Raw genomic sequence first — 27,318 nt, forward strand, 5'->3', positions numbered from 1 at the left:
AGGGGGATTTAGAAGCACCTTCAGCCATGCGCTGGCTTTAGGAAAGGAGGCATGTGAGCAACACAAAACCAGCAAATGTCACAGGGTACAAGGATAAAAACTGTTGAAAGGAAAACCATAGCACTGGCATGGGACCTGGGGGGAGCACAGGAAGGGTGTGGATGAATGAGGGTGAAAGCAACTCCCCACAAACAGCAGTTGCACCAGCAAGATGCTGGAGCCAGCTCGTCTGCAGAAATGGGAGACCGAACAGGCTGCAGTATCATGGCACTGGTATGCAGTTGTCGCAATAAATACCGAGTCAGTTTAGCTTTACTGTCGTGGAGTCCTCGTGTGTTATTACCTAGCCAGCAGCACATGAAATACCAGGGGAAGCCTGTAGCAGAGCACAGCCCAGGTCATCCTTCCTTCCTCTCAGCAGGGAAGGAGCCCCCGTTCCCCTGGCTGGCCAGGGAATCTCGCCCTACCCCAAGCTCCTGCTAGGTCTATTCCCCTGCCCCATACTGTGCGGCTCGGGGAGGCAGGAGCAGCCAGCAGTGGAGAGGGCCAGGCACGTCCCTGGAGCAGCTCTGTGTCAGAAGCCCACTATCCCTCGCCACTCCCAAGAGGAAGCTGTCTCAGTGTTTCCAGCAGAGAGGGTCCCCCAGGAGAGAGCAAGCGGGGAAGACGGGAGCCAAACTATCTCACCTTGGGATTGCTCAGCTCCATGTTGGTGGGGTTGACCAAGCCAGTGTGCATGCGCTGAGCCCTACCCTCACACCCCTTCCCCTTCCTTTCTTTGCAGCCTGCGAGCTGGGCTTTTACAAGTCAGCCCCCGGCGACCAGCTGTGCACGAAGTGCCCCCTGCACAGTCACTCGGAGAGCCGGGGCGCCCAGGTGTGCCGCTGTGACAGCAGCTACTACCGGGCAGCACAGGACGCTCCGTCGGCAGCCTGCACCCGTGAGTATCCTCCACCCAGCCGAGCTTTGGCCAGATGCCCGCCTGCCCCACAGCAGAGGGGCACGAAGGGGCCAGAACCTGGATAAAGATGTGCCCGGGGGACAGCACTGGGGTGGGGTTGCAGGAGAGAGCCACCCATGCACCAAGAGACTATGCATGTGCTGGTCCCCGGGGGAAACAGGTTAAAAACTGCAAGAACCGATTCCTAGACACGCTGGAGTCAGTGGGAGCTTTGCCAGGTGCTTACGGCAGCAGGGGGGCATGCCCACCCCCACGTCTGAACAACTAGCTCACTCATTACAGCTGCAGGGTGCCTGGCCTGCAGGAGCTGGGGGGGCACGCTAGCTATTGTGCCTTTCTCCTAGTGTGGACAGGGCCTTGCAAGCTGCATGCCGGGTGCCCTGGGGTCTGCGTAGGGTTTTCCTTGGGTGGTTGTGCAGAGGAGGTGTGAACACGTGCCTGCATTGCTACAGGTGCATGTGTATTTGTAGATCCGCGTGGGCAGGCTGCATCCCTGGCCGCGTGCGTCTCGGGCTCTCTGGGAGCCTGCAGGCTGTGTCTCTGTCAGTGGCAAGTTTCTCGCTCTGGTTCTTTGCCATATGAGCTTCTTCATCTGTGGGAGGAGTGCATGTGTGCTTCTGGGTGTATTTTTGTGTGCCTGGGCGTGTGGCCCCGAGGAATGGCTGAGTGTGGTGATGTGTATATGTGGTTCCAGGGGTGGGGGGAGTGTTTTTTGTATACCTGTGCATTTGTGCTTCTGGGGGATGAGTGTGTACATGTCCCTGTACCTATAGATGTGTGTGTTTCTGGGGGGGGGCAGTGTTTGTGTGTACTTGTGTGAGAGCATCCATCTGTGTGCCCAGTGTTGTGCATGTTTCTGGGGGATGTGTGCATTTGTATATCTGCTTGTGCTTCTAGAAGAGGTGTGTGTGTCTGGGGAAGGGCTGTGTGTGTCTCTGCATCCATGTGTTTGGTTGCTGGGGAATGTGTGTGTGTGTGTGTGTGCACGCGCGCACTGATGATGCTGTTGAAAGGATGTTCTTGTTTAATTTTCCTGTCTCCAGTGCTAAAGCATATACTTTTGTCTCTATCGTGTCAGGAAGGGGAACACTTTCCTGTTCAGCCCAGCCTGTCTCCCTTGCACAGGCGTGTGCTGTCTCTGGAAGCGGCCGATCATCTGTGAGTTGCTGACATGCCAGGGAAGACAGGTGGTTTCCTTGCGTTCAGATCTGCCCATTCAATCACTGCTTTCTCTCTTCAGAGCATGTCTTCCTCTGGCCAGCCCGCGTCTCTGCAGTGATATTCCCCCCGTGGATGCACAGGGCACGTCTTCCTCTGGTCGCCCTGCCGGTCTCTGTCCTCTGTTGCAGAGCATGCCACCCCTGGGCTGGGGGGCTTCGGACCATGCCACTTCCCAGAGCCCCTTCCCCTTCCCATCTGCCTGGATCTCTGCTTTCTTTCCAGGCCCCCCCTCTACTCCCGTGAACCTGATCTCCAGTGTGAACGGCACTTCGGTGACGCTGGAGTGGGGCCCGCCGCTGGACAAGGGAGGCCGAGCCGACATCATGTACAATGTGATTTGCAGGCATTGCCCGTGGGACCTGGGCCAGTGCGAGACGTGCAGCAACGGCATCCGCTTCGTCCCTCAGCAGATGAGCTTGGTGCAGGGGGGCCTCACTGTCACCAACCTCATGGCCCACACGAACTACTCCTTCTGGGTGGAGGCCATCAACGGGGTGTCTGACCTCAGCCTGGAGCCCAGGAGATTCGCAGTGGCCAACATCACCACGAACCAGGCAGGTAGGAGAAACGGACATCACCAGACAGCATGGCCGCCCAGGTCCTCTGGTATTGGCTCTGGTTGCACCTCTTCCCGAAGAGCCAACAGCCCTCAAAGACGAGCACAAAACTAAGGGTGATCAGGAGGGGAACTGTAAAGACAACCAACAATAGCGTTGTGCCCCTTTGTAAATCCAGTGTGTCCACACCTTGCACACTGCCCAGTTCTGGTCCCCACACTGCAGCAAGGAGATGGAAGAACTGGAGGAGGGCAACCAGGATCATGAGCGGTCTGGAGGGGTTTCCATGTGAGGAAAGACTACAGAGACCAGGCCTGCTTGGTTTAGGAAAGACACTCGAGAGGGGAAGGGTTTACAAAATACTAAATGTCAAAGCCAAAAGTCAGTAGGGATTTATTATTTACGGCCTCTCACAATACAAGAACAAGGGGTCACATCACAATGTGAAACAAGTGGGCAGTCAGTTTAAAATGAACACTACAGATCGCATAGACATTAGGGCTGGCAGGGACCTCGTGAGAGCATTGGGTCCAACCCCCGAGGCCGTTCTTTTTCATGCAACACATAATTAAACCACAGGACTTGTTGCCACCCGATGCAGGGGAAGTGGAGAGTTGATCCCGATTCCTGCTAACAAAGGGCCTGGGCACGTTCTTGAAGGAAAAGGGCATCAGTCACTATTGAGCACAGGAGCAAGGGGCACGGCCTCTGCATCAGAGCTTCCTAGACCTGAAATACTGGAGGCTGCAAGAGAGAGAAATGGGACAAAAAACCTGGTGAGACCCAGTTCACTCTCCCCTCCAGCCTCCTCTGCTGCCCTGTGACACCAGAGACTGGGCCAGGTGGACCAAGGGTCTGGCCCAGTACATACACAGCAATCGTTACGTTATTATTCTGTGCCGAACAGTTGCCTGCAGGGCCAATGTTCTGGTGCTGAAGGCAGCCCAGGGTCTCCCTGCACATGCTCTTTGTACAGTGGGCAGAGCAGAGGTGCACTGCATAGACTAACTGAATCAGAGCTGCATACACTTTCCTGAACAGCTGCTTACTTCATCTGACAAGTCTTTGGTTCAGTTAGTCTATAAGGGGTACCTCTACCTCTGCTAGACTTCAGAGTGACATGGCTAATGACCTCTCTCTGGTCTTTGTGTGTGGAGCTGGAGGGCAGATGTGGCTTGCCCGTGGAGATGGCAGTAATTTCCACACAGGGGTCCATGAGAAATAACCCAGACCACTTCAGATGGGGCCAGCGGGACTGTGCGCATCTCCTTAGCCCTTGTGATGCTGGCATGAGGGACACGAGCAGTGTGTGGGTTGCAGCAGAGCTGCTGTTGGCAGACACCCACCTCCGCGAGTAAGAGATTCATCCTTCTCAGCTCGCTCAGCCCTTGCAGGCTGCCTCCTCTCCATTTATCCCTCCATCTGTCCTGCTGCGGGGGCACCCCATCGCCCCAGGGGCACAGGCACACAGGGCATTTGCGTGTAGATGAACGACACTAAGGAGCACGAACCTTTAGGTCCGCTCCTTCCCAGCCCTCTCCTCCCATCCCAAAGGGCCAGACAGAAGTTCATGCCCTGCCTAGTGCTGTCTTTCCACCTCCCACCAGTGCCGGCCGCTGGCAGGTGACGGCAGCATTTGTTAGGGAAAGCCTCTCTCATGCATGTCTTATTTTTTCAAATCTCCTGCTGAGAAACAACCTCACATCCCAGACAGGTCTTCCCAGCAGTCCCCCAGGGCCTGGAGAAGACAGGACCTGTCTGCAGGTCCATCCAGGCACTACCCCAGGGCAGGGGCCTGCCTCTCCCATCCACCCAGCACTGTTTGGAGACAAGTGCAGGGCTGTTTTTCAGGGAGGCAGTTGTGAGTAGCTCTGGAGGCATCACAGGAGTCGCACTGCTCCAGCCCCAGCCAGGGAGTTGGTTGTAAACTTTCTCTTGTAGACCTCCGCCCTGCCACCCTCCTGGCACTGATCAGCTGCATCCCTCCTGTGCTATTGGGAGGGCCGCTCCGGAGATGTCCGTGTTGGCTGGCTGCACAGAGGGAGGTGGACTATTCCTGATGTAGCTTCCCTCCTGGAAGTTAACTGTTGAGCAGGCATCGTGAAACCAGCAGGGCCAGGTACCTCAGTAGTAATTGGAGTTTAGCGGCAGCATCTGTGCAGAATCCCAGCTGTCCTGCTCCACAGCACAGCTCTGGCAGACAGCGGGGTTCGAAGGAACCCTGCAGGGAAAGAGAGGAGGCCTGGGATTGAAGGCACAAAACAGCTCGCTCGCTATGAATGTGAGCAATCCTTCGCTGGCCTGCGGGGAGCTTTCAACCTGACGACTCCCCGGTGCTGAGCAAGGCGGGGACTTGGGGTCCAGTTGAATACACAAGAGAGCAGAGACTCAACACGATGTCGAAGGAATATTCACTGGAGCTAGCAGGGGAGGCAACACAAGGATTGACTCCATCCTGTCTGCACCTGGAGCTTTGGCTTCCTGTTGGAAAGGACAAATGTGCATCCTTGCAATGATGTCTAGCCTAGAGAGAAGCCTGTCACTGCACTTGCACGCAGGTAGTGCTTCATCTTTCACCTTCCCTCATCCTCTTGCCTCATTCAGCAACTTTGTCCTGAGCCCTGCAGGGGATTATCACCGGGGATTATCACTGGATAGTTTCTGGAGTCTGGAAATGCCAGGGTGGAGTTCAGGCACGGCCCAGAGTTGCGGTGTCACTGCTGATGGTTTGTGTGTGAACCGCGTTTTGCAGTGCTGCCGCGTCCTGGGCTGTTTTCTGCGTAGCTGTGGGGTATGTCTACATTGTGAAGGCACCGTGGAGGTAGCCCAGCTTGATCTCCCTCATTCAGATGGCAAGAACAACCTAGCTGCAGTATCACCGAGAGTCTGGCTGCCTGAGCATCTCCCTACCTCTGCCGTTTGCAGCCGGCTGTGTTGCCAGGGGTTGACTGCTATCTGTACCCGAGCCAGCTCCGATAGCTTTAAACTACACAGCAGTTACTGTAGTATAGACACGCTCTTTCCTTTCACTAGGGTATTTTCAAGCTCACTGGGTACAAGGGTGAGTCTGGGTGCTCCCCGCATGTATGTAATGCCAGTGCAGTTCATGGCACACGCCTGGGTGTGGAACAGCTGATCCTTCCCAACCAGGAGGAACATCTGGGGAGGAGTCGCACACCACTGATTTATGTCACCACAGGCCTGAGCACAGAAAGCTGGGAGCTCAGGATCCCCTGGGGTGCACCACGTTGCATGTGGAGCTTCCCTCCGTCTGCTCTCACTTGTTCAGGCTTGTTAGGGACAGTGCTTCCTTGGAGCCTGTGCCGCAGCCAAGCCAGACCTGTAGAGCAGCGGCTGTCAGACGTTTTAGAGCCAAGGCACCCCTCGTTAGACTCAGAGCACCCAGCACCCCTCAGGAAATGCCAGCTCTGCTTTCACTCACTTCTTGACATTTTTTTTTTTTTTTCATAGACATCAGGGCTGGAAGGGACCTCGGGAGATCATCGAGTCCAGCCCCACCCCAAAGGGCAGGAAGTCAGCTGGGGTCATAGGATCCCAGCAGGATAAGCATCCAATTTGCTCTTGAAGGCGTTCGGCGTAGGTGCTTGAACCACCTCCGCTGGCAGACTGTTCCAGACCTTGGGGGCTCGGACAGTAAAGAAATTCTTCCTTATGTCCAGCCTGAAACGGTCTTGCAGGAGTTTGTGACCGTTCGACCTCGTCATCCCTTGGGGCGCTCTGGTGAACAGACGTTCCCCCAGATCCTGGTGGTCACCCCTGAAACTTATAGGTGGCCACCAGATCACCTCTGAGCCTGCGCTTTTCCAGGCTAAAGAGTCCCATGGCTCTCAGCCTGTCGCCGTAAGATCTGTTTTCCTGACCTCTGATCATGCGCGTGGCTCTCCTCTGGACTCTCCCAAGCTTCTCCACATCCTTTTTGAATTCTGGAGCCCAAAACTGGACGCAGTACTCCAGCTGCGGCCTCACTAAGGCCGAGTACAAGGGGAGAATGACGTCCCGGGATTTGCTCGAGAAGCACCTATGGATGCACGCCAGCGTTTTGGTCGCTTTACTAGCCGCAGCATCGCATTGCAGGCTCATGTTCATCTTGTGGTCAATGATGGCCCCCAAGTCTCTTTCTTCTGTAGTGCTAACCAACGTAGCACTGCCGAGCCTATAAGGGTACTGCAGGTTTTTCCTCCCAAGGTGGAGGACCTTGCATTTTTCGGTGTTAAACACCATGAGGTTCTCATCTGCCCATTTGCTGAGCTTGTCCAGGTCAGCCTGGATCACCCGCCTATCTTCTGGCGTGGATGCTTTGCCCCAAAGTTTGGTGTCATCGGCGAACTTGGCCAGTCCACTCCTGACTCCAATGTCCACATCATTAATGAAGATGTTGAACAGTACGGGTCCCAGGACAGAGCCTTGAGGGACCCCACTGGTCACAGGGCACCACGATGAGTGACTGCCATCAATCACAACCCTCTGGGTCCGACCACGGAGCCAGTTTCCCAGCCAGCGGATCATGGTGGAGCCAAGGCCACAACTGGCCAGTTTGGCCAAGAGGTGATCGTGGGATACCAGATCAAAGGCTTTTTTGAAGTCAAGATATATGACATCAACCTCTTCTCCCTCGTCCAGGTGATAGGTCACCGGGTCATAGAAGGAGATGAGATTGGTCAAACAAGACCTACCCGCAACAAACCCGTGCTGGCTATCCCTTAGGATGTTAGCCTGGGCCAGTCCCTCAAGGATGGCCTCCTTAATAAACTTTTCTAGGATCTTCCCCAGGATAGAGGTCAGGCTGATGGGCCTGTAGTTAGCCGGATCCACTCTCCTCCCTTTCTTGAAGATCGGCACCACATTGGCCGTCTCCCAGTCTTCGGGCACTACACCAGAGCGCCAGGAGCTCTCGAAGACCCGTGCCAGGGGCTGGGCTATGACGCTCGCCAGCTCCTTGAGTACCCTGGGGTGCAGGTTGTCAGGGCCGGCTGACTTGAAGGTCTCCAGCTTCTCAAGGTGTTCCTTCACGAGGTCAGCACTGATGGAGGGTAGGGGATCCCCATCACCCGGATCTCCCTGTCCCATAGCAGGCATGGGCGTCCCATGGGACTGATGAAAGACCGACGCAAAGTACCTATTTAATAGGTTGGCTTTTTCCTGGATGTCAGTTGCCAGTTGCCCCATCTGGTTTAGCAGGGTCCAACATTGCCCTTGCTTTTCCTCCGGCTCCCCACATACCTGAAAAAGGACTTTTTGTTGTCCTTGATGCCTGAAGCTAGTTGGAGTTCAGTTGCAGCCTTGGCTTTCCTGGTTTGGTCCCTGCAGGACCGGACCAGCGTGGAGTAATCCTCCTTGGAGGTGAATCCCGTCCTCCATCCTTTGTAGGCTTTCCTTTTTAGCCACAGTAGGTCCGCTAGGTCCCTGGAGAGCCAGGGGGGCTGCTGTGCCTTCTTGCTGCCTTTCCTCCGTGTTGCAATAGATTTAGCTTGTGCACTGAGGATCGCTTCCTTGAGAAGCAACCACTCTTCTTGAACTCCCCTCCCCCTGGGGTCATGGTCCCTGGGGGCCTGACCGACTAGCCTCTTGAGCTTGTCAAAGTCGGCTTTTCTGAAGTCAAAGACTTCTGTGTTGCTGACTGACTTGCCAGCTTTACGGCGGATGGTGAAGGTGATCAGCTCGTGGTCGCTGTCACCCAACTTCCCATCGATCACTAGGTTGCCGATTAGGTCGTCCCCCGTAGCCAGTACCAGGTCAAGCAGCGCTTTGCCTCTCGTTGGCCCATAGACTTCTTGAGTCAGGTAGAGGTCATCCACGCACGAGAGAAAGCTTTGCGCCCGCTCGGATTTAGCTGAGTGATCTTCCCCCGAGATGTCCGGGTAATTGAAGTCACCCATGACAACCAAGGTCCTGGAGCGAGCGGCCTCAGTCAGTTCCCGGGCAAACTCCTGGTCAAGCTCGGGACTTTGAGTGGGAGGTCTGTAGTAGACTCCCACCGTTGTGTCCCCTGTGCCGAATTCCCCACGAATTTTTACCCAGAGGGTCTCTAGCTGTCCATGCCGGTCGCCAACATCAGCTTGCAGGGACATGTAGCTTTCCTTCACATAGAGAGCTACACCCCCGCCCCTTTTGTCTACACGATCCCTCCTGTACAGACTGCAGAAAAATAATAGAGCTGTTCTTCTGTTGCAAAGAACCGTTGGCAGTCGGGGTCCAGGGAGATTCGTGCTGTCCGGGGGGTGAATCCAGTTGCTGATGCTCTGCCATGTTTGCAGCCCCCTCCCAGGTGATGATGATCCGCCAGGAGAGCACGGGTCAGAACAGTGTCACGCTGCTATGGCAAGAGCCCGACCAGCCCAACGGCATCATCCTGGAATACGAGATCAAGTACTACGAGAAGGTAACTGTGGATATGCTTGTCTGGGCCCAAACAGTCCCAGCACACTAGACTAATACAGTGTTATTGCTTGTTATACACGGTCCGTGGTGTAATTACTGTTACAAGCCAGTCTCACACCAAGGACTACATTTGCTCCCCTCGTCCTTCCTCCTGGTCTCTGAGCAGTCTTGGTGACATCTCTGCTTTGTGCTCCAACAGGACAAGGAGATGCAGAGTTATTCTACATTGAAATCCAAAGGCACCAGTGCTACCGTCTCTGGTCTCAAGCCAGCGACCCGCTACATATTCCAGGTCCGGGCACGAACTTCTGCCGGCTGTGGAAGATTCAGCCAGATCGTGGAGGTGGAGACTGGGAAACCAGGTGAGTGAGGGCAAGGCGGGAGAGGTGGAAAGGAGAAGCAAGCATTACATATTATAGCAGGCGTTCTCCAGTGGGTGGGTGGGCTCCCTCCTCCTCCAAATGCTAGCCCTTGGATGCTCCCGTCTAGCCAGCACTTTTGTGATATTTCCCTTCCAGTTGCTCTCCGGTACGACACCATGACAATCGTCTGGATATGCCTGACCCTGATAACCGGCCTCGTGATGCTGCTGGTGGTTCTCATCTGCAAGAAGAGGTAGGCAATAGGCTGAGCTCTCTCTAGCTTAAACCAGCTGTCCCTGGGAGCGGGGCAGTGGGTGGTGTGGCCCCAGGCCTGAGCGCTCTGCCAACAACTAGCTCTTCTCTGCCTGGCAAAGCAAGTGAAGCCTTGTTGAGATCAACTGCACAGCAGCCAGCATGGCAGGGCATGCAGCTGGTCCAGAAGGGACCAAGCTCCACTCTCTTCCTGTCTGCAGCTGCAGACAAACGTGGAGAGAGACCCTGGCCACCATTCCTTCTCCACTTCCAGGAGGCTAAGTACCAAATGCTGGGGGGCAGCAGTGTGGCCTTGGAGAGAGGCAGATAAAACATCGGGGTCTCTGTCATGCAAGAGAGCCCTAGAAAAGACGGGGATTGTGCAGTGAGCTGCCGTGAACCCTCCAGGAGTGCAGTGCTACTGCAGAAATGTGCACTGGGAAGCCAAGGTGGTCACTGTTAGGTGCTGGGGTTTGTGCTGCTGTCCTCTGACCTCAGTTGTGGCTAGCCTGGGACAATGCACATGAAGGGTCCCCAGCTAAACCAAAGTACAAAGGTGCACGGGAGAGAGCAGGCAGGGTGGGCTGTGAGATGAGCTTCCTCCACGCAGCCCCGCTCTCAGCAGTGTGTACGGGGAGCATCTCGGCTCCAGCTCAGCTCCCACCTGTGACCTCCTGCTCCTGCATCTGTCTCCAGGGTGGTCCTCTCCGGAAACCCACTGCACTCCACCCCGCGTGCCCCCTGTGCTGGTTTAACAGGCCCCTTCCCTCTTGCTCTTGTGTCTCCCGGCCAGGCACTGTGGTTACAGCAAAGCCTTCCAGGACTCGGATGAGGAGAAGATGCACTATCAGAACGGCCAGGGTAGGTGCACGGCCAGCTCCGCTCTGCTCACTGTGCTGCATGGAGAACCGCTGGCTTGAGACACATTCATGGGGCAGAAGCTTCTGCTGGATTTATTTCCTCCTAGCACCGCAGGGGTGGTTTGCTGGGAGCCGGCATTCAACAAGCCCTTGTTACCCAGAGTCTGGATAAACCAGCTGGGTGGGAAGACTGTGAGAGCACTGTCATCAGTACGTGTCTGCAGTGGGGTCTGCGGCTTGCATAGTGACAGGCTGGCAGAGGGGAGGTGCAAGTACTGGTGCCCCGTGGGGAAGACCCAGGTGCTTATGGAGCTGTGTTTAGGGTCAGCTGCTCATGCTGCCCAAGGTGGAGGGCTCTGGGGGGGTCTCTCTAGTCCCTGCATGGTTTCCCAGGCTCTCGGGGTATCCAAACTCCATGGGCCTTTCTGAGGAAGTCTGCATTTTCACAAGGGGATCTCTGCTGATGTTCCCTGGCATTGTGTGATAGGAGCATCTCCTTTGCACTGCTCTGAAGAGTCAGCAAGTAGCTCTTCCTTCTCCTGGCCATCTCCACTGTTGGGCCTGGGATCCCTGCTGCCTCCCCAGCTCCCAGGTGCCATTACTGCTTGAGGGTATCTCACTGTTTCTTTCCTCTTTGGATGCAAACAGTGAAGTTCCCTGAGTCCAAGTTCTACGTGGACCCCCACACCTACGAGGACCCCTGCCAGGCCGTGCATGAATTCACACGAGAGATCGAGGCCTCCCGGATTAAGATCGAGAAGATCATCGGGTCTGGTGAGTCTCTGGCTCTGTGTCCATCACACCCTCAGACCTGTCATAGGAAACCTGATCTCGTCCCATGACAGAGGTGTATAGGGCTCGGCAGAGGCAAGGGGCTAAGTGAAATGCTGGAGATTTCACTTAGCTTCACCTGCTCTGTGGGTTTCTGAGCACAAAAGACCCAACCTGGCTGGGGTCGTTTGAGCCCAGTTTTCTCTCCTGCCCAGGGCAGGGGGGCGGACTTGAAGACCTACAAGGTCCCTCCGACCTGACTTCTATGAATCTATGAATACAAGAAATAAACCATTAGATGCCACACATCCGGGCAGCTTGGCTGGTGGCACGGCAGCACGGGCACCACAAGTTCGATCTTAAAAATGTAACCCTGACAGTTCATAGCTCTACATAAGTCTCTAGCTGGAGGAAAAAAAGACAGGGAGGGTGGCTGTGGGGCAGCAATAGGCAACCATCTGTTTTATCCAGGGACCATTAAACACACCCTGGGGGGCAGCAGCAAGGACTGGACCCTAAAATCCACTCCTTTTCAAGGCACTACCACTGAGCCCTAGTGCCAGGCTTCCTCTGCCTTGCTGCCTCTCTGACCCTACATCTCCTTCCCTCTTGGCAGCCCCCTGGCTCGTCTTGGACAGGAGGCATTGCCCTGCCTGGTCCATAGCCCAGTGGTTAGGGCACTGCCCTGGGATTTCAAACCCCTCTGGCTGAGGGTGGCCTGGAGCTGAAGTGCAAGTGTCGTGACTACGAGGCATTGGGTAGGAGGATGGAGGCCTCTTCTCTCAGGCAGCCACTCTGCCCGCATTTGCACTGACAGTGTTTCAAGGATGTGTGCAGAGTTCAGAGGCTCCAGGCACAACCTCGCCCTCTTCCTTGGTGCTCTTAGGTGCATTTTAACATCTCTAACAGCTGCAGGACTGACGGCAGGTTACAGGGCTCCTGATGTCTTTGGGCCTTGTACCTTGTGATGGGGCTAATGTGGTAATTTTAGGAATCCATTGGACAGGGACTTGCAGATGTTTTGGGCAAGGATGAACCTGCCTCAGGCAGGGGGTTGGAGTAGATAGGGTTGGAGGTCCCTTCCAGCCCAACTTTGCTATGATTCAGTGAATAAAGCAGAATAAGATCACCACTAAGCAGAAGTGGCCACAGCCAGTTCCTTCTGAGCACGCTTGGAAGGAAAAGTCTAGTCATGCAGGAGGACAGGATTTAAAATCTGCCTACGTGGCAGACAGCACCTCTTCCTTCTCTACATTTAGATGCATAAGTAGCACTCAGAAGCCTGCGGGTGAAATAGGATATCTTGGCCCAAATCCTATGGCCGCACAGAGTCTGGGTCCCTTTCCACTGCCTTGAGCCTCCCGAAGGAGAGGGCCCAGAGCTTTCAGGGAAGGCCCAGGCTGGAAAACGCTTGCAGCCCTGCTCTCTGGAATCCATCCCACCTTCTGCCGGGCTGTAAGTCAAATAGGAAATCCCCAAATGATAATGATCCAATACGGCTGCCATCATCAGTCCCCAAGCACTTTACAAACAAGGCCCCAGGATGGGTAATGCCATGCTGCAGGCTCTCTGTTGTGTCCAGGAAACAAGCCTCCTGGCTGCTGGCTTCGGTTCAGCCTGGAGTGCCAAAGTGCTGCTGGGAGCTCAGCCCCTTCGATTTGTCTCCTCTCGCTTTGCAGGAGAGTCTGGGGAGGTCTGCTATGGGCGTCTGAAACTGCCGGGCAAGAGGGAGATTCCTGTGGCCATCAAAGCTCTAAAAGCCGGTTACACGGAGAAGCAGAGACGGGACTTCCTGAGCGAGGCCAGCATCATGGCGCAGTTCGACCACCCCAACGTCATCCACCTGGAGGGTGTCGTGACGAGGAGTACGTGGCTGGCTTGCAGCAAATTGACAAAGTCTCACAGGTGGTGCAGGGCGCTTGGGAGATCGTGGGACACGATCTGACTGCCGGGTGCCTCAGGGAAAGGTGTCACATCCCAGACCTGGCAGAGAGCTCCCTGCAGATGTGTTCTGCATCTCCAGCCGCCTCGTGGCATCGTCGCTCACGGGCCTTGCATTTTCCTAGCTCTTTTCCTCCCCAAAGCTGCCCCTGTGCAATGCACGCAACGGCAAGCTGTTCTGTGCAGCCTGCAGACATGCACCTGCCTGGCAGCCACCTCCCCGCACACTGCATCACCCATAAAGGTTTGGGATAGGTCTTGGCAATATCGCACCTGGTGGGAGCTATGGAGGAACTAAGGGATGCAGCCAGGATGTAGACAACTGATGCAAAGCGCGGCCAGGATCCTTGGGCTAACGGGTCGTTGTGGGCAGGGCTCAGGCCATGCCCCTGGGGGCAAGTGGCCAACATCAGACAAGCAACGCGGCATCTGCCAAGGACACAGCGCTGCTCTGTCATTCCTAGAGGGCCCTTGTCGGGGAGCAGGATGGGTGCTGGGAGGCGGGAGGGCATGGACAAACCTTGCCCCGATGCTGCCACAGCTCCTCCAGCTTTGCCCGGGTCTGATGCCCAGGAGATTTTTCTGACGTGCCCCTGGCCGTTAACATGGCCAGGAGGCCTCGGCAGCTTGGTCTGAAGCTGGGCTCTCATCTCCCAGCTCTGGGAACCTGCTCCTCAGCCCAGCAGCTTTCTTTCCTTTTGACGTTCCCCATTAGCATCTTCAGAGGGAGACAGCTTGTCACTCGCAGGACAAGCTGCTGCTTTTCTCCTTCCCCTTCCAACTCCATTAGAGAAGAGAACCGTCTATTCCTGGCTCAAACCACTGGCAGGAGGCTGCTGGTTGTTGGGGGCAGGGAGATTTAGCCATTCACTCCACGGAGGTGAAACACGAGGACTCGGCGTCCTTTGCAACAGAACCTGCTTGACATGCCGCGTTCCCCCAGCCCGCTCTGCCCGCACCCCAGTGCCACGGATCGGGGATACTGCGGTAGGAGAGGTGCTACCCATTAGCATTCATTTTTAAATTTAAAGGCTGTATGTACTGAATTGTAATTTGAAGTCTTAGTTTTTACAAGCCCATTGTAATGCAAAGCATTATGGTAATAGGATGCAAATTCCATTTAGACAATGGAACTGACTTAGCACCATCAATGGCGCCTGTCGAGAGGCTCCCAGCTTGATGCGTTTCTGCCACAGCCACACAATTGTGTGGGTCCCTCTCAGCCCCAGGACAGGACCTCCCTGAATCTGTGTGAGGCCGCAGGAGTACAGAGGTTGCCCCGCTGGCCTGGGGCGTGCGTCCTTCTCCGCGCACAGCTGGGGCAGGGGCTCCCAGAGGAAGGTGACTTCTCTATTAACGTGACCTCTCTTGTCTTCTGTAGGCAAATTGGTAATGATTGTGACCGAATACATGGAGAACGGCTCACTGGATTCCTTTCTCCGGGTAAGGACCTCTGTATTTTTATTCACTGCACATTCCTGAAGGCTGAGTGACTGATGAGGGGGAAGAACAGGCTGATCTATACTCTGCAGCCTCCTGACCACTGTGACCTCTGAGTAAAAGCGGCGATTGAGCTCTTACCTCTGCAGGAAACACTAGCTCCAAAGCTTCCCGGCTGGCTCCCCCGGGAGCATCGCAGTCCAGGAGGCAGGGCAACTCGGGTTTGCTGTACAGGAACCCAGGAGGAAGGGGTCAGGTGTGACAGGAGCACTAATCCCTCCTTCATGCGGTCTGGCCTGGGGAGACATGCACTAACAAGTGTCTGGGTTTACAGAGGGACGCCAGGGTCTTCCTGACCAGAATGGGTGAGCTTAATGAGTCAGGTGAACGAGGGCAGAGCTCGCCCTCTCTGGCACAGGAGTGTGAGCAGAATCCACGTCGCCGAGCCGACACGGTGCCCGCTGGAGACCCAGCGAGAAGCCCAGAATAATGCCTAGGTTGTGTTGTCTCCAGAAACACGACGGGCAGTTCAACATCATCCAGCTGGTGGGCATACTGCGAGGCATCGGTGCCGGCATGAGATACCTCGCTGACCTGGGCTATGTGCACCGGGACCTGGCCGCACGCAACATCCTCGTGAACAGCAACCTGGTCTGCAAGGTGTCCGACTTCGGCCTGTCGCGGATCCTCGAGGATGATCCTGATGCTGCCTACACGACTACGGTACGTCCCTTGCTGGCCTGGCCTGGTGCTTGCTGTCTCTCTCATTGTACTAGTTGCAAAGACCCATGTTTCATTCCAGGCTGCAGCAGGATGGTCAGGTATAGAAATCAGACATGCAAGAAACTCTCCTCACTTTGCCTCCTTGTGCCAGTGCCAGGAACTAGGGTTACATTTATACCATTATAAATCATTTGAAAGCAAATTATTTGGTTAACTAATGCAACAATCCTGCATTTTTTACACAGCCTTCTCTCAGAGTCGAGTGCAAACAGATTGGTTTCCTTGCTAAAACTGCTGCCTTTGGACTTCACTTCATTACCAAAGAAAACCACAGTAGGATAGCAAAGATCAGATCAAGCCCAGTGTGCTGCTCTTCCCCCAGGCTGGCTCAGCAGACGCCCTGTATCTTCTGCCCCTGAGGCTCAGCCCGGCCTCATTTGTACCAAGGTCACACAAGAAGTCGTCTGTCTCGGTGAATCAGCAGGACCCCCGTTAAGGTTCCCCAGCAGGATCAAAACCCAGCCTGAAGACGGTGTCTGTGAGAGCACCAGAACAAGCCTCGTGAGCAGTAGATTCATTTTGTGGGTTTCAAGCTGTCAGTGGACGTGCTTCTTTTGATGTCTTAGCCAGATTCAGTGTGAGGGTGACCACGAAAAAAAACTTTAGATCACCTGAGGCATCTCCTACGTGCAGTGTCTCAGTATTTGGGCTGTCCGGGAGACTCACTCAAGAGATGGGATGAGAGATTGGGACATTTAACCTCTGCTCAAGAATTGGTGTTTAAAGTACATGACTGCAGTGTACTGTAGATATCTCTGAGCTAGCTCAAAACTAGATGGGTCAGGTACTGCTAGCAAGCAGCTATAAAGATACCCTTACTCAACTTAAGTGTACCACAATGCAGAAACTTTGCTTTGTATCAGCACTCACTTTATATCAGGACTAGTAGATCTTCCACCAGATCTTTAGAACCAGTCAACTGGCTGTTAGCTCCGGTTCTGGACAACCCATCACCAAGCCAGGTGGATTGAGCTCCACCTGGCTCTGCCGACTGAAACTTGCAGGCCAAAGACGTTGCTGTCCCTGTGCTCGTGTTCATCATGAGACAGCCGTGCACCCAGCAGCCCCCGCTGCTCAGGACCCGCACACCCGTGGGGATACCGAGTGCCCAGCCTCTAGAAGGAGCACTGTAGGTCCCACATCAATGTTAAGGACTTCACAGCCAATGGAAGAGAAATTTCAAGCTGCTTTCTTGACCACCAGCATGCTGTTTCTTGTAACCCTGCTGAGAGACTTCAGCGTTGCGAGCTTTTCTTCCCACCGGCAGAAGGCGACCAGTGCAGCCCCTGGACCTGTGCTGCAGGGGGGTCCCCCATGGGTCTGGGCTGGGCCTTGTGCTGTTCAACATATTCACAAATGATCTGGAACAGGGAATAAATGACAAGAAGGCAAAGTGTGGCGCTGACACAACATATTTCTGGGCAGTTAAATCCAAAGCTAATGGAGAAGAGTTTACAGAGAGCTTTTACAAAGCTGTGGGAGTGGGCCATAAACTGACAGATGACATCTAGCATTGATGGCTGCTGTTTAATATCAGTGCTGTTTAATAGTTTTATTCATGACTGAGAGAATGAAAGTGGGGGCTCACTAAGGAAATTTGAAGAGGCCCCCCAGCTGGGTGGGGCTGCAGACCCCATTGAGGAAAGGCTATGGACCTTGATCCACTGGAGAAAGGGTCTGAAATAGGATTGAATTCGAGAAGGCTAAAGTGCCAAGTCCTGCCAGGAAAATGGGATAATCACATGCACAAACACAAATCGGGGAACAACTGGCCAGGCTGCGGTGCTGCAGAAAGGCCCCAGTGGTTTGTGTGAACCGCAAGCTGCCTGTGAGTCAGCAGTGAGCATCTGGGGGGAAAAATCAATAGCGTAGTGGGGATTATGAACAGGAGCAAACACGCAGTCGGGGGCAAGGAAATGGAGTCGCGACCCATGCGCGAGTGGCAGGAATCTCCTCTGGTCCAGAGTGAGCCCGTCACGTCTTGCTCCATCCCCCATGAGCACAGCTGACTGCGTCTGACTGATATCTCTTGCCTGTCCCTGTTCCAGCTGGAATTCCCATTTCATGGATTTCATAGATTTTAGGGTCACAAGGGACCGATTAGATCATCGAGTCCGCCCCCCTGCCCAGGACATTTCCTGAACAGGGGTGGCCAGAACTGGTATCCCCAGTGATCTCTCTCCAGCACCTCAGCACTGATACTGCCCCATGTCTGGTTGAGATGTTTTGCCTGCTCCACCCTATGATCCCCTTCATCTGTTTTGCAACCACATCACATGCGTGGCCCTTGGTTGTCTTCTGATTGACACCATGCGTGCCGCCTCCTCACCTTGTCCAAGCTGATGGCCTCCCAGCATGTCTTGTAGCTAACCCTGCGCTGGCCTGGCCTGGATGATGTAATGGAGACGAAGCAGCTGGTCTGTGCTAGCTTCCCTACCTTTGGCCATTTATGGGGTCCAGTCTTGCCCCGGAGAGGACATCGCTGATCATTTGAAGGAGGGAAGAATATCTGAATGCACTTTCCAATTTGAGGACTCCCAGACCTAGTGAAATGTAATGAGACAATTTATATTCAAACCCTTCAGTGCTTGTGTAGCTGGTCACTGAACCAGAAAACAGTCTGTGTGTTATTCGAAGGGGCAGAGGCGCTGTCTTTCCTAGGCCACTATCAAGAGTGAACTGAGAAAGCCCCCTCATACCCTGGGTCTGCTTATTTCAGTTGTGAACTGCTCCGATTCCAGTTCACATTGTGTGTTCCCAGTTCATAGTGTGTGTTCTCAGCAGCTGCAAGTTTGATCTTCGTCACCTGGGCAAGGCTCTCACCCTTGGAGAGGGATGCTGAGAGAGATACGGAGAGCAGAAGTCAGCCCTGGAGCTCTCCTGGAGCCTGAATTTCCATGGGCCTTTGTGCCAGGTGGCAGCTTCAGGCAGGGTTTCCTTTATGTTTCAGGGTGGAAAGATCCCCATTCGCTGGACAGCCCCCGAGGCCATCACCTACCGCAAGTTTTCCTCTGCCAGCGACGTGTGGAGCTACGGCATCGTCATGTGGGAGGTGCTGGCCTACGGCGAGCGGCCCTACTGGAACATGACCAACAGAGATGTAAGTGAGCCGGGCAGACGCCCTGGACCAGCCCCCGCCCCGGGCTTCCCTCCTAGCTCTTTCCAGGGCAGCTCTCCATGTCGTAGGGCTGGGAAGGCAAATGGGGGTGCAGCTCTTCCTCCTGCACATTGCACAGGCCCTTCTCTGCTGTGGCTGCCACTGTGGTCTTGCCACACTTCAAATTATTGCATGGTCCACACTGGTTACAGCCCACAGCAGAGCTGCCTGCCAAGGTGTCTCTAGCCCGGGGTCTCCCTATGTTCTCGAACAGCTGTGCACAGCGTGCAGCTTTGTCCTGGAGCATCTGGTATGGGCATGCACCTCTGCAGGCGTTGCTGCCAGTGGGGGCCCACACCCCAGGACCGGGCATCTCCTCTAGCCACGCTCTCCTCTGCATGAAAGACTTTCTGCTGGTTTAGGGCCACGCTGGCCCCACCACTTGAGCTCTGCCCCTGTGAAACAACTGTTGCAGAAAGCCCTGGGCTAAGTATTCTGCATGGCCCTTAATTGATTTATCCAGCCAGTTTATTGGGAGACTGCATGAAGTCCCCAGGAGAAGGAGGCTTGTGGTTCAGATACGGTGCAAACAGGTGAAAAGATAACCCTTGCTGTGAGAGCCCATAGTCTGAGCAGGTTGTGGAGGAAGGCATGTTTTAGTTTTGACTTGCTTCATGTGTCAGCTTTGCCACCCGTGTCCTGTTGATGGGACCGTGGCAGGGACCTCATGAAGGGAGGGACTGGAGCAAGGTGGGGGCAAATATCTGTCTAGTCAGTGGTGTGTTCAGAGGGACACATACAGAAAACACCCTGATGCCACTGCCTGTGTCCTGTGGTCCCTGCTCATAAGCAGATCCCGTCCCTGGCTTGCTGACTTTTTTCAGTCGCTTGCTTTACTGAAGGGCTGTGACAGAGCAGGGGGCCTGAGCTGCACCCAGTCCAGCCCCTCATCCCACTGCAGAGTACCTGCTTTGCCTGCTTTCTGCAGCTATTTGTCAGTGTAGCTGGCAGCTGGCTGCCCCGACCTCTGGAGATGAATGCAGGGGACCCAGGCATCAATGCTGCAGATGCTCCTGCTCCTAACTAAGAGCAAGCCTTCCTTCCAGGTCATTAACTCCGTCGAAGAGGGCTACCGCCTGCCTGCTCCCATGGGCTGCCCCACAGCCTTGCACCAGCTCATGCTGGACTGCTGGCAGAAAGACCGCAGCGAGAGACCCCGCTTCTCACAGATCGTCAGCATCCTGGACAAGCTCATCCGCAACCCAGAGAACCTGAAATGCACGGCTACGGTGAACCGGTAAGAGCCGGGCAGGCCTGTGCTGCACCCTCCATGAGCCAGGCCAGGTCATTTGGCCCAAACAGAGCTCAGCCCAGCTGGTTTTCATAGTCGTGGAGAACTGAGGAGCCTCTTGGCTAGCCAGTATCTGGCAACGGTGGTTTCTCCTTCATTAACTCTGGCCACAATTGATTGTGAGAGCTTCCAGGCCAAAGCCAGAATATACACTGTGGCTAAATCAGATCGTTCACAGCTACCACAGACCAGTGAGAGGCTCTCAGCTACAACTGCTCAGAGCCCAAGGATGAAGGGATAGATTATAACTACTGGGACGTGCCTAAAACATCTATCCAAGCCAAAGTGCAAGTCTAGTGCTGTCCTCTTCATAACCACAATGAGGTGCGTTAGCTCTCCCGGCCACCCCAGTGAGGTCCTAAGTACCGCTTGTACCGGGGGGCTAACACCAGCAGGACACAGCGTGCATTTGGAAACAGGCTACTTAATGCCCAGAGTAGCTGAGCTGACAAGGAGCCTGCCCTTCACACACCTGGCTTTGCGCACACACGTGCACCTTGCATCTCCACAACCTGGGGCCTAGCTGTGCACACCCAATAAATATGGGCACATCTGCACACACACAGTGTGGATCACTACAAACAGGCATGTCCTTTTTGCACTCCCTCTGCCTCTGCCTTTCTATCCTTGCTGGCTCAGGCCTTCACTTGGGATGTCACGGGTCTTTCTGCACGAGGGCATCCGAGTCTCTGGCCATCGGGCTGCCAGCAGCAGCTCTGCAGCCCAACCGCGGGAATCCTTTGCCTGATTTTGCATTAGCTTGACTCCATGCCCTGAGCCCGCGCTCTCTGAGCAGCTGAGCTGATGGCTTTTCTCCTTGTCTTCTAGCTTCACCCAGACGCCCTTCGACAGAGGCATCTTTGACTTCACACGCTGTGTGACAGTGGAGGACTGGCTGGAGTCCATCAGGCTGGGGCGCTACCGGGAGAACTTCGTCATGGCTGGGTACTCCTCCCTGGGGATGGTGATGCGAATGGGCATCGAGTGAGTATAACTCTGAAGGCAGGAGGGCTGCAGGCCGTGCTGCGCTGGCTGGCCTGCCTACATCTCACGGCCGGCAGCCGTCTGCGCTCTGTGCTCACTAGAGCTGGCAAGCTTAAGAGTGAGGGTCAGGCCTGGCTGGCATGTGGGTAATATAGGGCTGGTGCGGTCACGCGATAGCAGCCCAGCAGGCTCCTGCACAGTTGTGAGGCTAGGACTACGGGGGACATTTCCTCAGCTGGCAGAACAAGCCAAGGGGCTCTGAAGCCCTGTGTTTTTAAGATCGCACAAGCCCCAAGATGTCCTGGAGGGCTCCTAATAGGAAGCCACGTGACTTTTGTCCACAGCCCCTTACTGCTATGCATCTGAGCAGGGGCTAGAAGCAACCTTGCCTCATCTTACCAGAGCTTATTTCTGTCCAGAAGCCAAGGAAGCACTGGGCATAGGGGTGCCCTGGCTTGGGTACCAACAGGCTCTGGTGTGCCGGGCAAATCTGGAGGCAGCTCACTTTCCATCACTGACGGGGAGGGCTCGCGAGCAAAGGACCAGGGGTGCAAGCTTGGCGAGAGCCTGCTGTGGAGAGCAGATTGAGATGGGCAAGGCAGGAGCCCGCACGGCAGGAGCTTGGCCACTGTCAGACTGCAAGAAAGTCAGTGTGAGCTGATGCCAGTCAGAGCCGCCCAGACGCACCAGGGAAGCTGTTTGGTGGAGGGGGCTGTCTGTCCATCTGACGGGGCTATCTGAGGACACCTCACTGAGAGGGAATGCAATTTTAGAGCATCACTGTTGCCTGCTATTAGCCTGCCAGGAGCTATTTCCCCTTCTGCTTCCCTCTCCCACCGGGGCTGTCATGGGACCAAGGTGTGCCATAGAGAACGACAGCCGATCAGTCCCTGAAACGGAGACAGCGGCACCTCCCTGCTGGCAGGGCACCGAGCTGATCCGGGGACGCCTGGAGCCCGGTGCCCGGTCGCTGGAGAGCGCCGTCTCTGACAGGGCCTCTGTTTTCGCAGGGACATTCGCAGCCTGGGCATCACCCCCATGGGCCACCAGAAGAAGATCCTGAGCAGCATCCAGCTCATGCGGTCACAGCTGCTGAACACGAACGGACGCAGGCGGGATCTCTAGACCTGGAGCCCGGGCGCCGGCGTTCCTAAAGCACTTACACTGGCGGGAGGGCAGGGGAGCGGTGAGCACGGCCCAGCACTTCTGCAGCAAGAGGCATCACGCTACAGCCGCAGACCCACGTGGCTTTCCTCATCTTTCCTGGGATCCAAGCTCCAGAGGAAGGTGGAAGTTTGCCGCTTCCTACCCCTTCCTCCACTGTGTCCCTGCCGGGCTGGGGCTTGCAGCATGGGCCACTCTTGGGCTGTATAGGAAAGCTGCGCAGGCAAGCCAGTTACGTGGCAGGGTGCTTCCCTATGCCCTGCAGTGACCGAAAGCAATAGCAGGAGCCATGGGCCAAATCTCTTTGGTGCATAGCGACTCGCTGTAAGTGCACTGAGCTGAGGCGAAGAAAGCCTTGCGTGGCCTGGAGGTGCGGCGGGATGCTGGATCCCTCCACAGGCCGCCCCGGGACAAAGGAAGCTGACCACTGCTGCCAGCACCGCATGATTGTATCCAGGGCTTCCAGCCTCCCCCTCAGCTCTGCGCAGCCTGAGCTCAGGGCACCATCTCCAGTGGCATCAAACCACACCGGAGACTTAAGCTGACCACGCGTTACGGCACCATGGAAAGCAGGAGAGGCCCCAAGAGACCCCAAAGCCAGCTAGACAGTGACCACTTCTCAAATCCACCAGCAGTGAAACCCGAGGCCGGAGCAGGTGCCTCGAGCCCGGGAGAGGGCATGTTTCTTGGGGCCGCAAGCTCAGGTTATCGCCATTGCAACAGAGCAGCTTGCTCCTCTCCTGCTTGCAAACCCTGCAGCCAGTCGGGAACAGAGACCCGGCTCCCACCGCGGCAGCACCCCTGTCTCCACGCAGCCGTGGTGTGTTGTCTTCAGGGCCAGACAGATCCCGCTCAAACTCTAGTTTGTTCAGCTATGGACCTAAAAAACCAAGAGCTTCCCACAGCCGACCTGCCTGCCTCCGAACAGGGCCTGGCTGGGTATCGTTGGGTGCAGCTGCCCTGGGGAGAGTCCAGGAGCAGCATCTCTCCTTGCAGTGCTCCCAGCTGCAAATGCACAATCCCTGCAGCCTGGGCAGAGGCTCTGCTCAGGGGTCCTCTCCATCGCTGCACGCCAGGCTTTGTCCAGGGCTGTAATGCCAACGGGCTGTGACTGCTCCACTTGATCGGTATGAGACCGAGAAGGAGCCCTCCCTTGCTGTGAGCCCGGTGGTCCCCGGGAGGAAGGAAGGAGGGGATCCCTGCAGTGCTCCCCAGTGGGTGAGTGTCCCTAGTCGTGGGCTGAGGACATGGGAAGGCAACAGGCAAATACGCTGGATCTGTCAGAGGCCTCGAGCTGGACACTGAAGCAGAAGCAATATAGAAATGGACGGGGAAGGACAGCAGGCCCCCCGCTCCCAGTGTCTCTTGTGGGTGTAAATATGATTTTTCTACCATGTTCATAACTCTTTTATTACTTTAGATAAGCAAAAATGGTCTCAAAGCACAGCAAACCAACCACAAGGCTGAACAAACTGTACCGCCTCTTCTGGCAACGTGCGGCACAAGGCACGGAGAAACCCCTCTCCGCCGGGCACGGGAGAAGTGCTGCGCACAACACAGCTGCTGCGTGGGTGTGAGCCCCGGGTGGGTCAAAGGAAGGGCTAGATTCTGCTTGCGATGGGGGCAGAGTGAATCCAGCGCCACCCCGTTGGTTTTCTTGGGGTTACTCTGGATTCATACCAGGCTAAGTGACACAGAAGCTGGCTCAACCCAATCTTCTCCTGGCAGCACTAGTGACCTGGAGAGTGGCTGGATGTCAGGGGCGGGGTTAAAGCCATTTCCAGACTGCAATAATCCTTGCTAAACCGGCTCTTCCAGGGCAGGTTTAGCTTTCTATACAGGGCATACACACCTCGGTTCTCCCTATGACTATAGATCAGGCGCTCTCTTTCTATTTCTTCCTATGGAAGCTCTTTGTAACGAGGGACAGATGCAATGTGTTGTTTTATTTACCTTCCCCTCGGCTTCCCCTTCCTCGGACCCCACGCAGCGATCCTGGGGCCGTTTCATGAGCAAACCGCGGTCAGGCCCTCATTGGAGATGTGCAGAGCATCCCTCCTGCTGCCCACGGGATCCCCCAGGCTGGGTCTGGCTGGTCCTACCGCCGGCTGCAGCACCAAGGAAGCCCGAGGGAAGGACACTGCTGCATAGGCCCAGGTCTTCAGACTTGGGAGCTGGTGGGTGAGATGCGGCTGCCAGAGGCATAAGCTTTGCTTGACCTCCTCTGGCCCCTGGGGCACAGGGTGTTGGTAGGTCCTGGCCCCTGGGAGTGGGGGGACTGGATGGTCTCTGGGGCTGGCAGTCCCAAGGAATAACGGGGGTGTCTCTGGAGTTGTTGGAGGGGTGGGAAGCTGTCAGATGATGGTCCTTAGCGAGGACAGGGGTTGCTGGACGGTCCTTGTCTCCCCTTTTCCTTCCCTTTCTTTTCTGTTTGGAGTCTGCACCTTCTCCTGGACAATAAAACTCTTCCTTCCCAGCAGCCGTCCACAGTCTCTTCTTAACAAACTGGTGTAAGCAGCACAGGGCTGTGAAGCTGTTTTGCTACCTCCTCCCTCCAGCCGTGGGTGCCAAGAGTATCTGCCCAAGCGCCCACGGCCGGGGGGAGGAGGTAGAGCCCTGTGCGCCCGCTCCCCTGGCCTTGACCAACTGGTACGACAAGCACCCTGGACTTGTGCATCTGCCCAAACTGAACTGGAGTAGGTCATTAATACCACAGGCCCTGGATGCCTTCAGCATCTTTCAGGTGTTTTGCAACTGCAGGTCAGGACTTCAGAGCAGCATGGTAGGCTCTAGTGAAGTCACTCATCACAGTTTCACACACGTGCGCACACACGTGTGCAAATGCTACTTGTGCATCATTTCTCTGAGCTCATTCTAGGGTCAAATACACTTTGTGGATGATGTTAACAGATACCAATCTTTGCCAGATATTTAGTGCTATAATTCCTGTCTGATCATCACACCTCAGCCCCACCTGCCAAGCCACACTATTCCCACACCACACTCCTTCTTCACTGGTACGCTTCGCAGCGTGGCCAAGAAAATTACTCAGAATGAGCAGATATCAAAGTGAAACCCCACCAATAGTCGATGCTTTAACAGTTAAGGGGTTAAAAATCTCATGCCACAAACCTAATGGCCTATGAAATTTTGCTTAAGTCGCATCTGTGTCGTAACTCACTGCAGAGGCGAGCCCTAGCCGCCGCGCTCATCAAGGGCATTGGCAGCTTGCTATTCTTGTCCAGTCTGGAAGTTTAAAAAGACCAACTCTTCCCAGTCTTGAAACAGAAGGGAGCCTTGGGCGATTCTGGGTTCAGGATGCGACTCCACGGCGTGATGCCCGGGGTTGTTTTTCAGCTGCTGAGAAGGTCGCGTCCCGGCGTAAACCGAGAAATGCTCACGATCGCTTCCGTGCCTGTCAAACCAGGCACGGTGCTTTTGGGACCAAGGGGTTAGGGAGCTTTCTGAGCCAAACTGCTGCAAGGATTTCCGTTCCCCGGGGCTCTAGCCTGGAGCCCCGCATCCAACAGGGCTGTATCTACATTAGCCTTTTTGGCCCCAGTGCCCACCGGGTGCAGCTCCGTCCTTGTGTGGACGGCTGCTGTACGGGGACCACCTCCATAGAAGCAGCCGCCGTCGGGATGGAGTCGTGCAATTCCCTGTGCACTTCGACCGGGGCCTGGGTGTGCTCCCTGGGGACCCCACAACGGGCCGGCTGCGGATTCAGTCCAATGGGTCTGCCTCGGGCAGAGGCACCTCGCTGTCTGTGACGCAAGACACTGTTTGTTGCAATGGCCGGCGCGCCCTGTAATGTGACAACCCACCAAACTTTGCACTGCAGCTTATAAACGGGGAGTCCCAGCCCCTCCAGCATTAGCCAGAGACCCAACGGCTTCAGACCCCCTCCACCGAGCCTCTCTCTGCTTTGCCGTCCCCCAGGAGCCACTCACACGCGACCCCCCAGCACCAGAGAGAGAGGTTTTTTAAAAACTCCTGTGCATGCTTTTCATTTTAGGGCCCAGTCCTGGAAAAAACAAGTCTCTTCACTTCGCTAGCGTCAAGGCAGGCGGATGCTTCTCAGTGAATAGCTCCAGTATTATTCTCTTCACAGCCCTGAAGTATCTCACCCGGAAACACCTGAGCTCTTCTCACTCCTTAATTCCCACATTTCTATCTGCAGCTCCCCGTAGGCAGCTTTTGCAACACTAGGGCTATCCTGCACCAGGGTATGGACAAGCCGGAGCAGCCCCATGCCCTTCCTAAACACAGACAAGAGCCTGGAATAAAAGTCGACGCGGATTTGAGCAGCAAGGCAGTCTGAGACTGCATGTGGGTGAGCAAGCAGGTGTGCGCGCATGTGCGTGGGCAGGTCTGAAAGGCTGCGTGCATGTCTCATGCATGTGTGGGAGCATGTGCATGGGCAAACCTGTGTGTTCGAGAAAGTGTGCTAGAAAGGGAGCGTATTGCACTTCCTGAGCACTTGTGACCGTGCTCCCGTGTGCTCAGGGTTGGTGCACATGTGTGACACACAAGCACACAGTAGGGCAGGCTGTACATCCTGAGTGCATGCACAAACACTCAGCGCAGATGCGTATGCAAGAGAACATGGGCCCTTGCAGGTGAGCGTGCAGTAGGTGTGCACGCAGGCAAGCAGATGGGAACGCATACAGCACAGGTGAGCTTGCCGCTGGTGTGCCGGCATTGATGAGGCCGTATCAGACAGCGAGCTGGCTCCTGCTGTGTGCTGAGAGGACAGCCAAGCAGGCATGGCTCTGCTCTGCCCGTGCCTGCGGCACGGTGAAGACGGCAGCCCCCATTTAGCACCGGGCTCCTGGATCGGCAGTATCAAAAGGCGGAGCGGCTCATTAGAATTCCTTTATTGCGCTCCCGTTCGGTGCTGCTGGAGAGAGGTCAGCAGCACTTATGAAATTTTCAATTCTCGCAGGTTTTGAATTTACATGTTTTCCCCGTGTCTGAGCTAGAAGAAGACGATGAATAAAAGATTCAAATGGGAGGTCTCCAGTCATTTAAGAGCAATGCAACGAGCATTTATTCGGGGAGAGGAGCGCTGCGCGCCGCTGCATGAATACCAACAAATTAGCAGCACACTTCAAACGGGGAATAAACAAAAGGCTGCGTTCTTTGATGTGACACTGCCTGGGAGCTGGCACCCAG

At 55.4% G+C, this 27,318-nt stretch overlaps 1 protein-coding gene across 1 annotated transcript in view; it reads left to right on the forward strand.

Annotated features, from left to right (window-relative positions):
• EPHA8 (EPH receptor A8) overlaps positions 1-24,608 on the forward strand; it is an 80,403-nt gene extending 55,795 nt beyond the window's left edge. Inside the window, exons 4-17 of the mRNA XM_090023664.1 lie at positions 785-940; positions 2,405-2,740; positions 9,015-9,139; positions 9,338-9,500; positions 9,657-9,753; positions 10,546-10,613; positions 11,261-11,386; positions 13,063-13,248; positions 14,706-14,767; positions 15,278-15,487; positions 18,498-18,647; positions 19,751-19,941; positions 20,824-20,979; positions 21,990-24,608. Coding sequence (XP_089879790.1) covers positions 785-940; positions 2,405-2,740; positions 9,015-9,139; positions 9,338-9,500; positions 9,657-9,753; positions 10,546-10,613; positions 11,261-11,386; positions 13,063-13,248; positions 14,706-14,767; positions 15,278-15,487; positions 18,498-18,647; positions 19,751-19,941; positions 20,824-20,979; positions 21,990-22,104 — 2,141 coding nt within the window. The 3' untranslated portion in view covers positions 22,105-24,608. The remainder of the gene's footprint in view (positions 1-784; positions 941-2,404; positions 2,741-9,014; positions 9,140-9,337; positions 9,501-9,656; positions 9,754-10,545; positions 10,614-11,260; positions 11,387-13,062; positions 13,249-14,705; positions 14,768-15,277; positions 15,488-18,497; positions 18,648-19,750; positions 19,942-20,823; positions 20,980-21,989) is intronic.
• Positions 24,609-27,318: the final 2,710 nt, after the last annotated feature.

Source organism: Crocodylus siamensis, chromosome 12 (genome assembly GCF_052110815.1).
Source record: "Crocodylus siamensis isolate JL-2025a chromosome 12, ASM5211081v1, whole genome shotgun sequence".
Lineage (NCBI taxonomy): Eukaryota > Metazoa > Chordata > Crocodylia > Crocodylidae > Crocodylus > Crocodylus siamensis.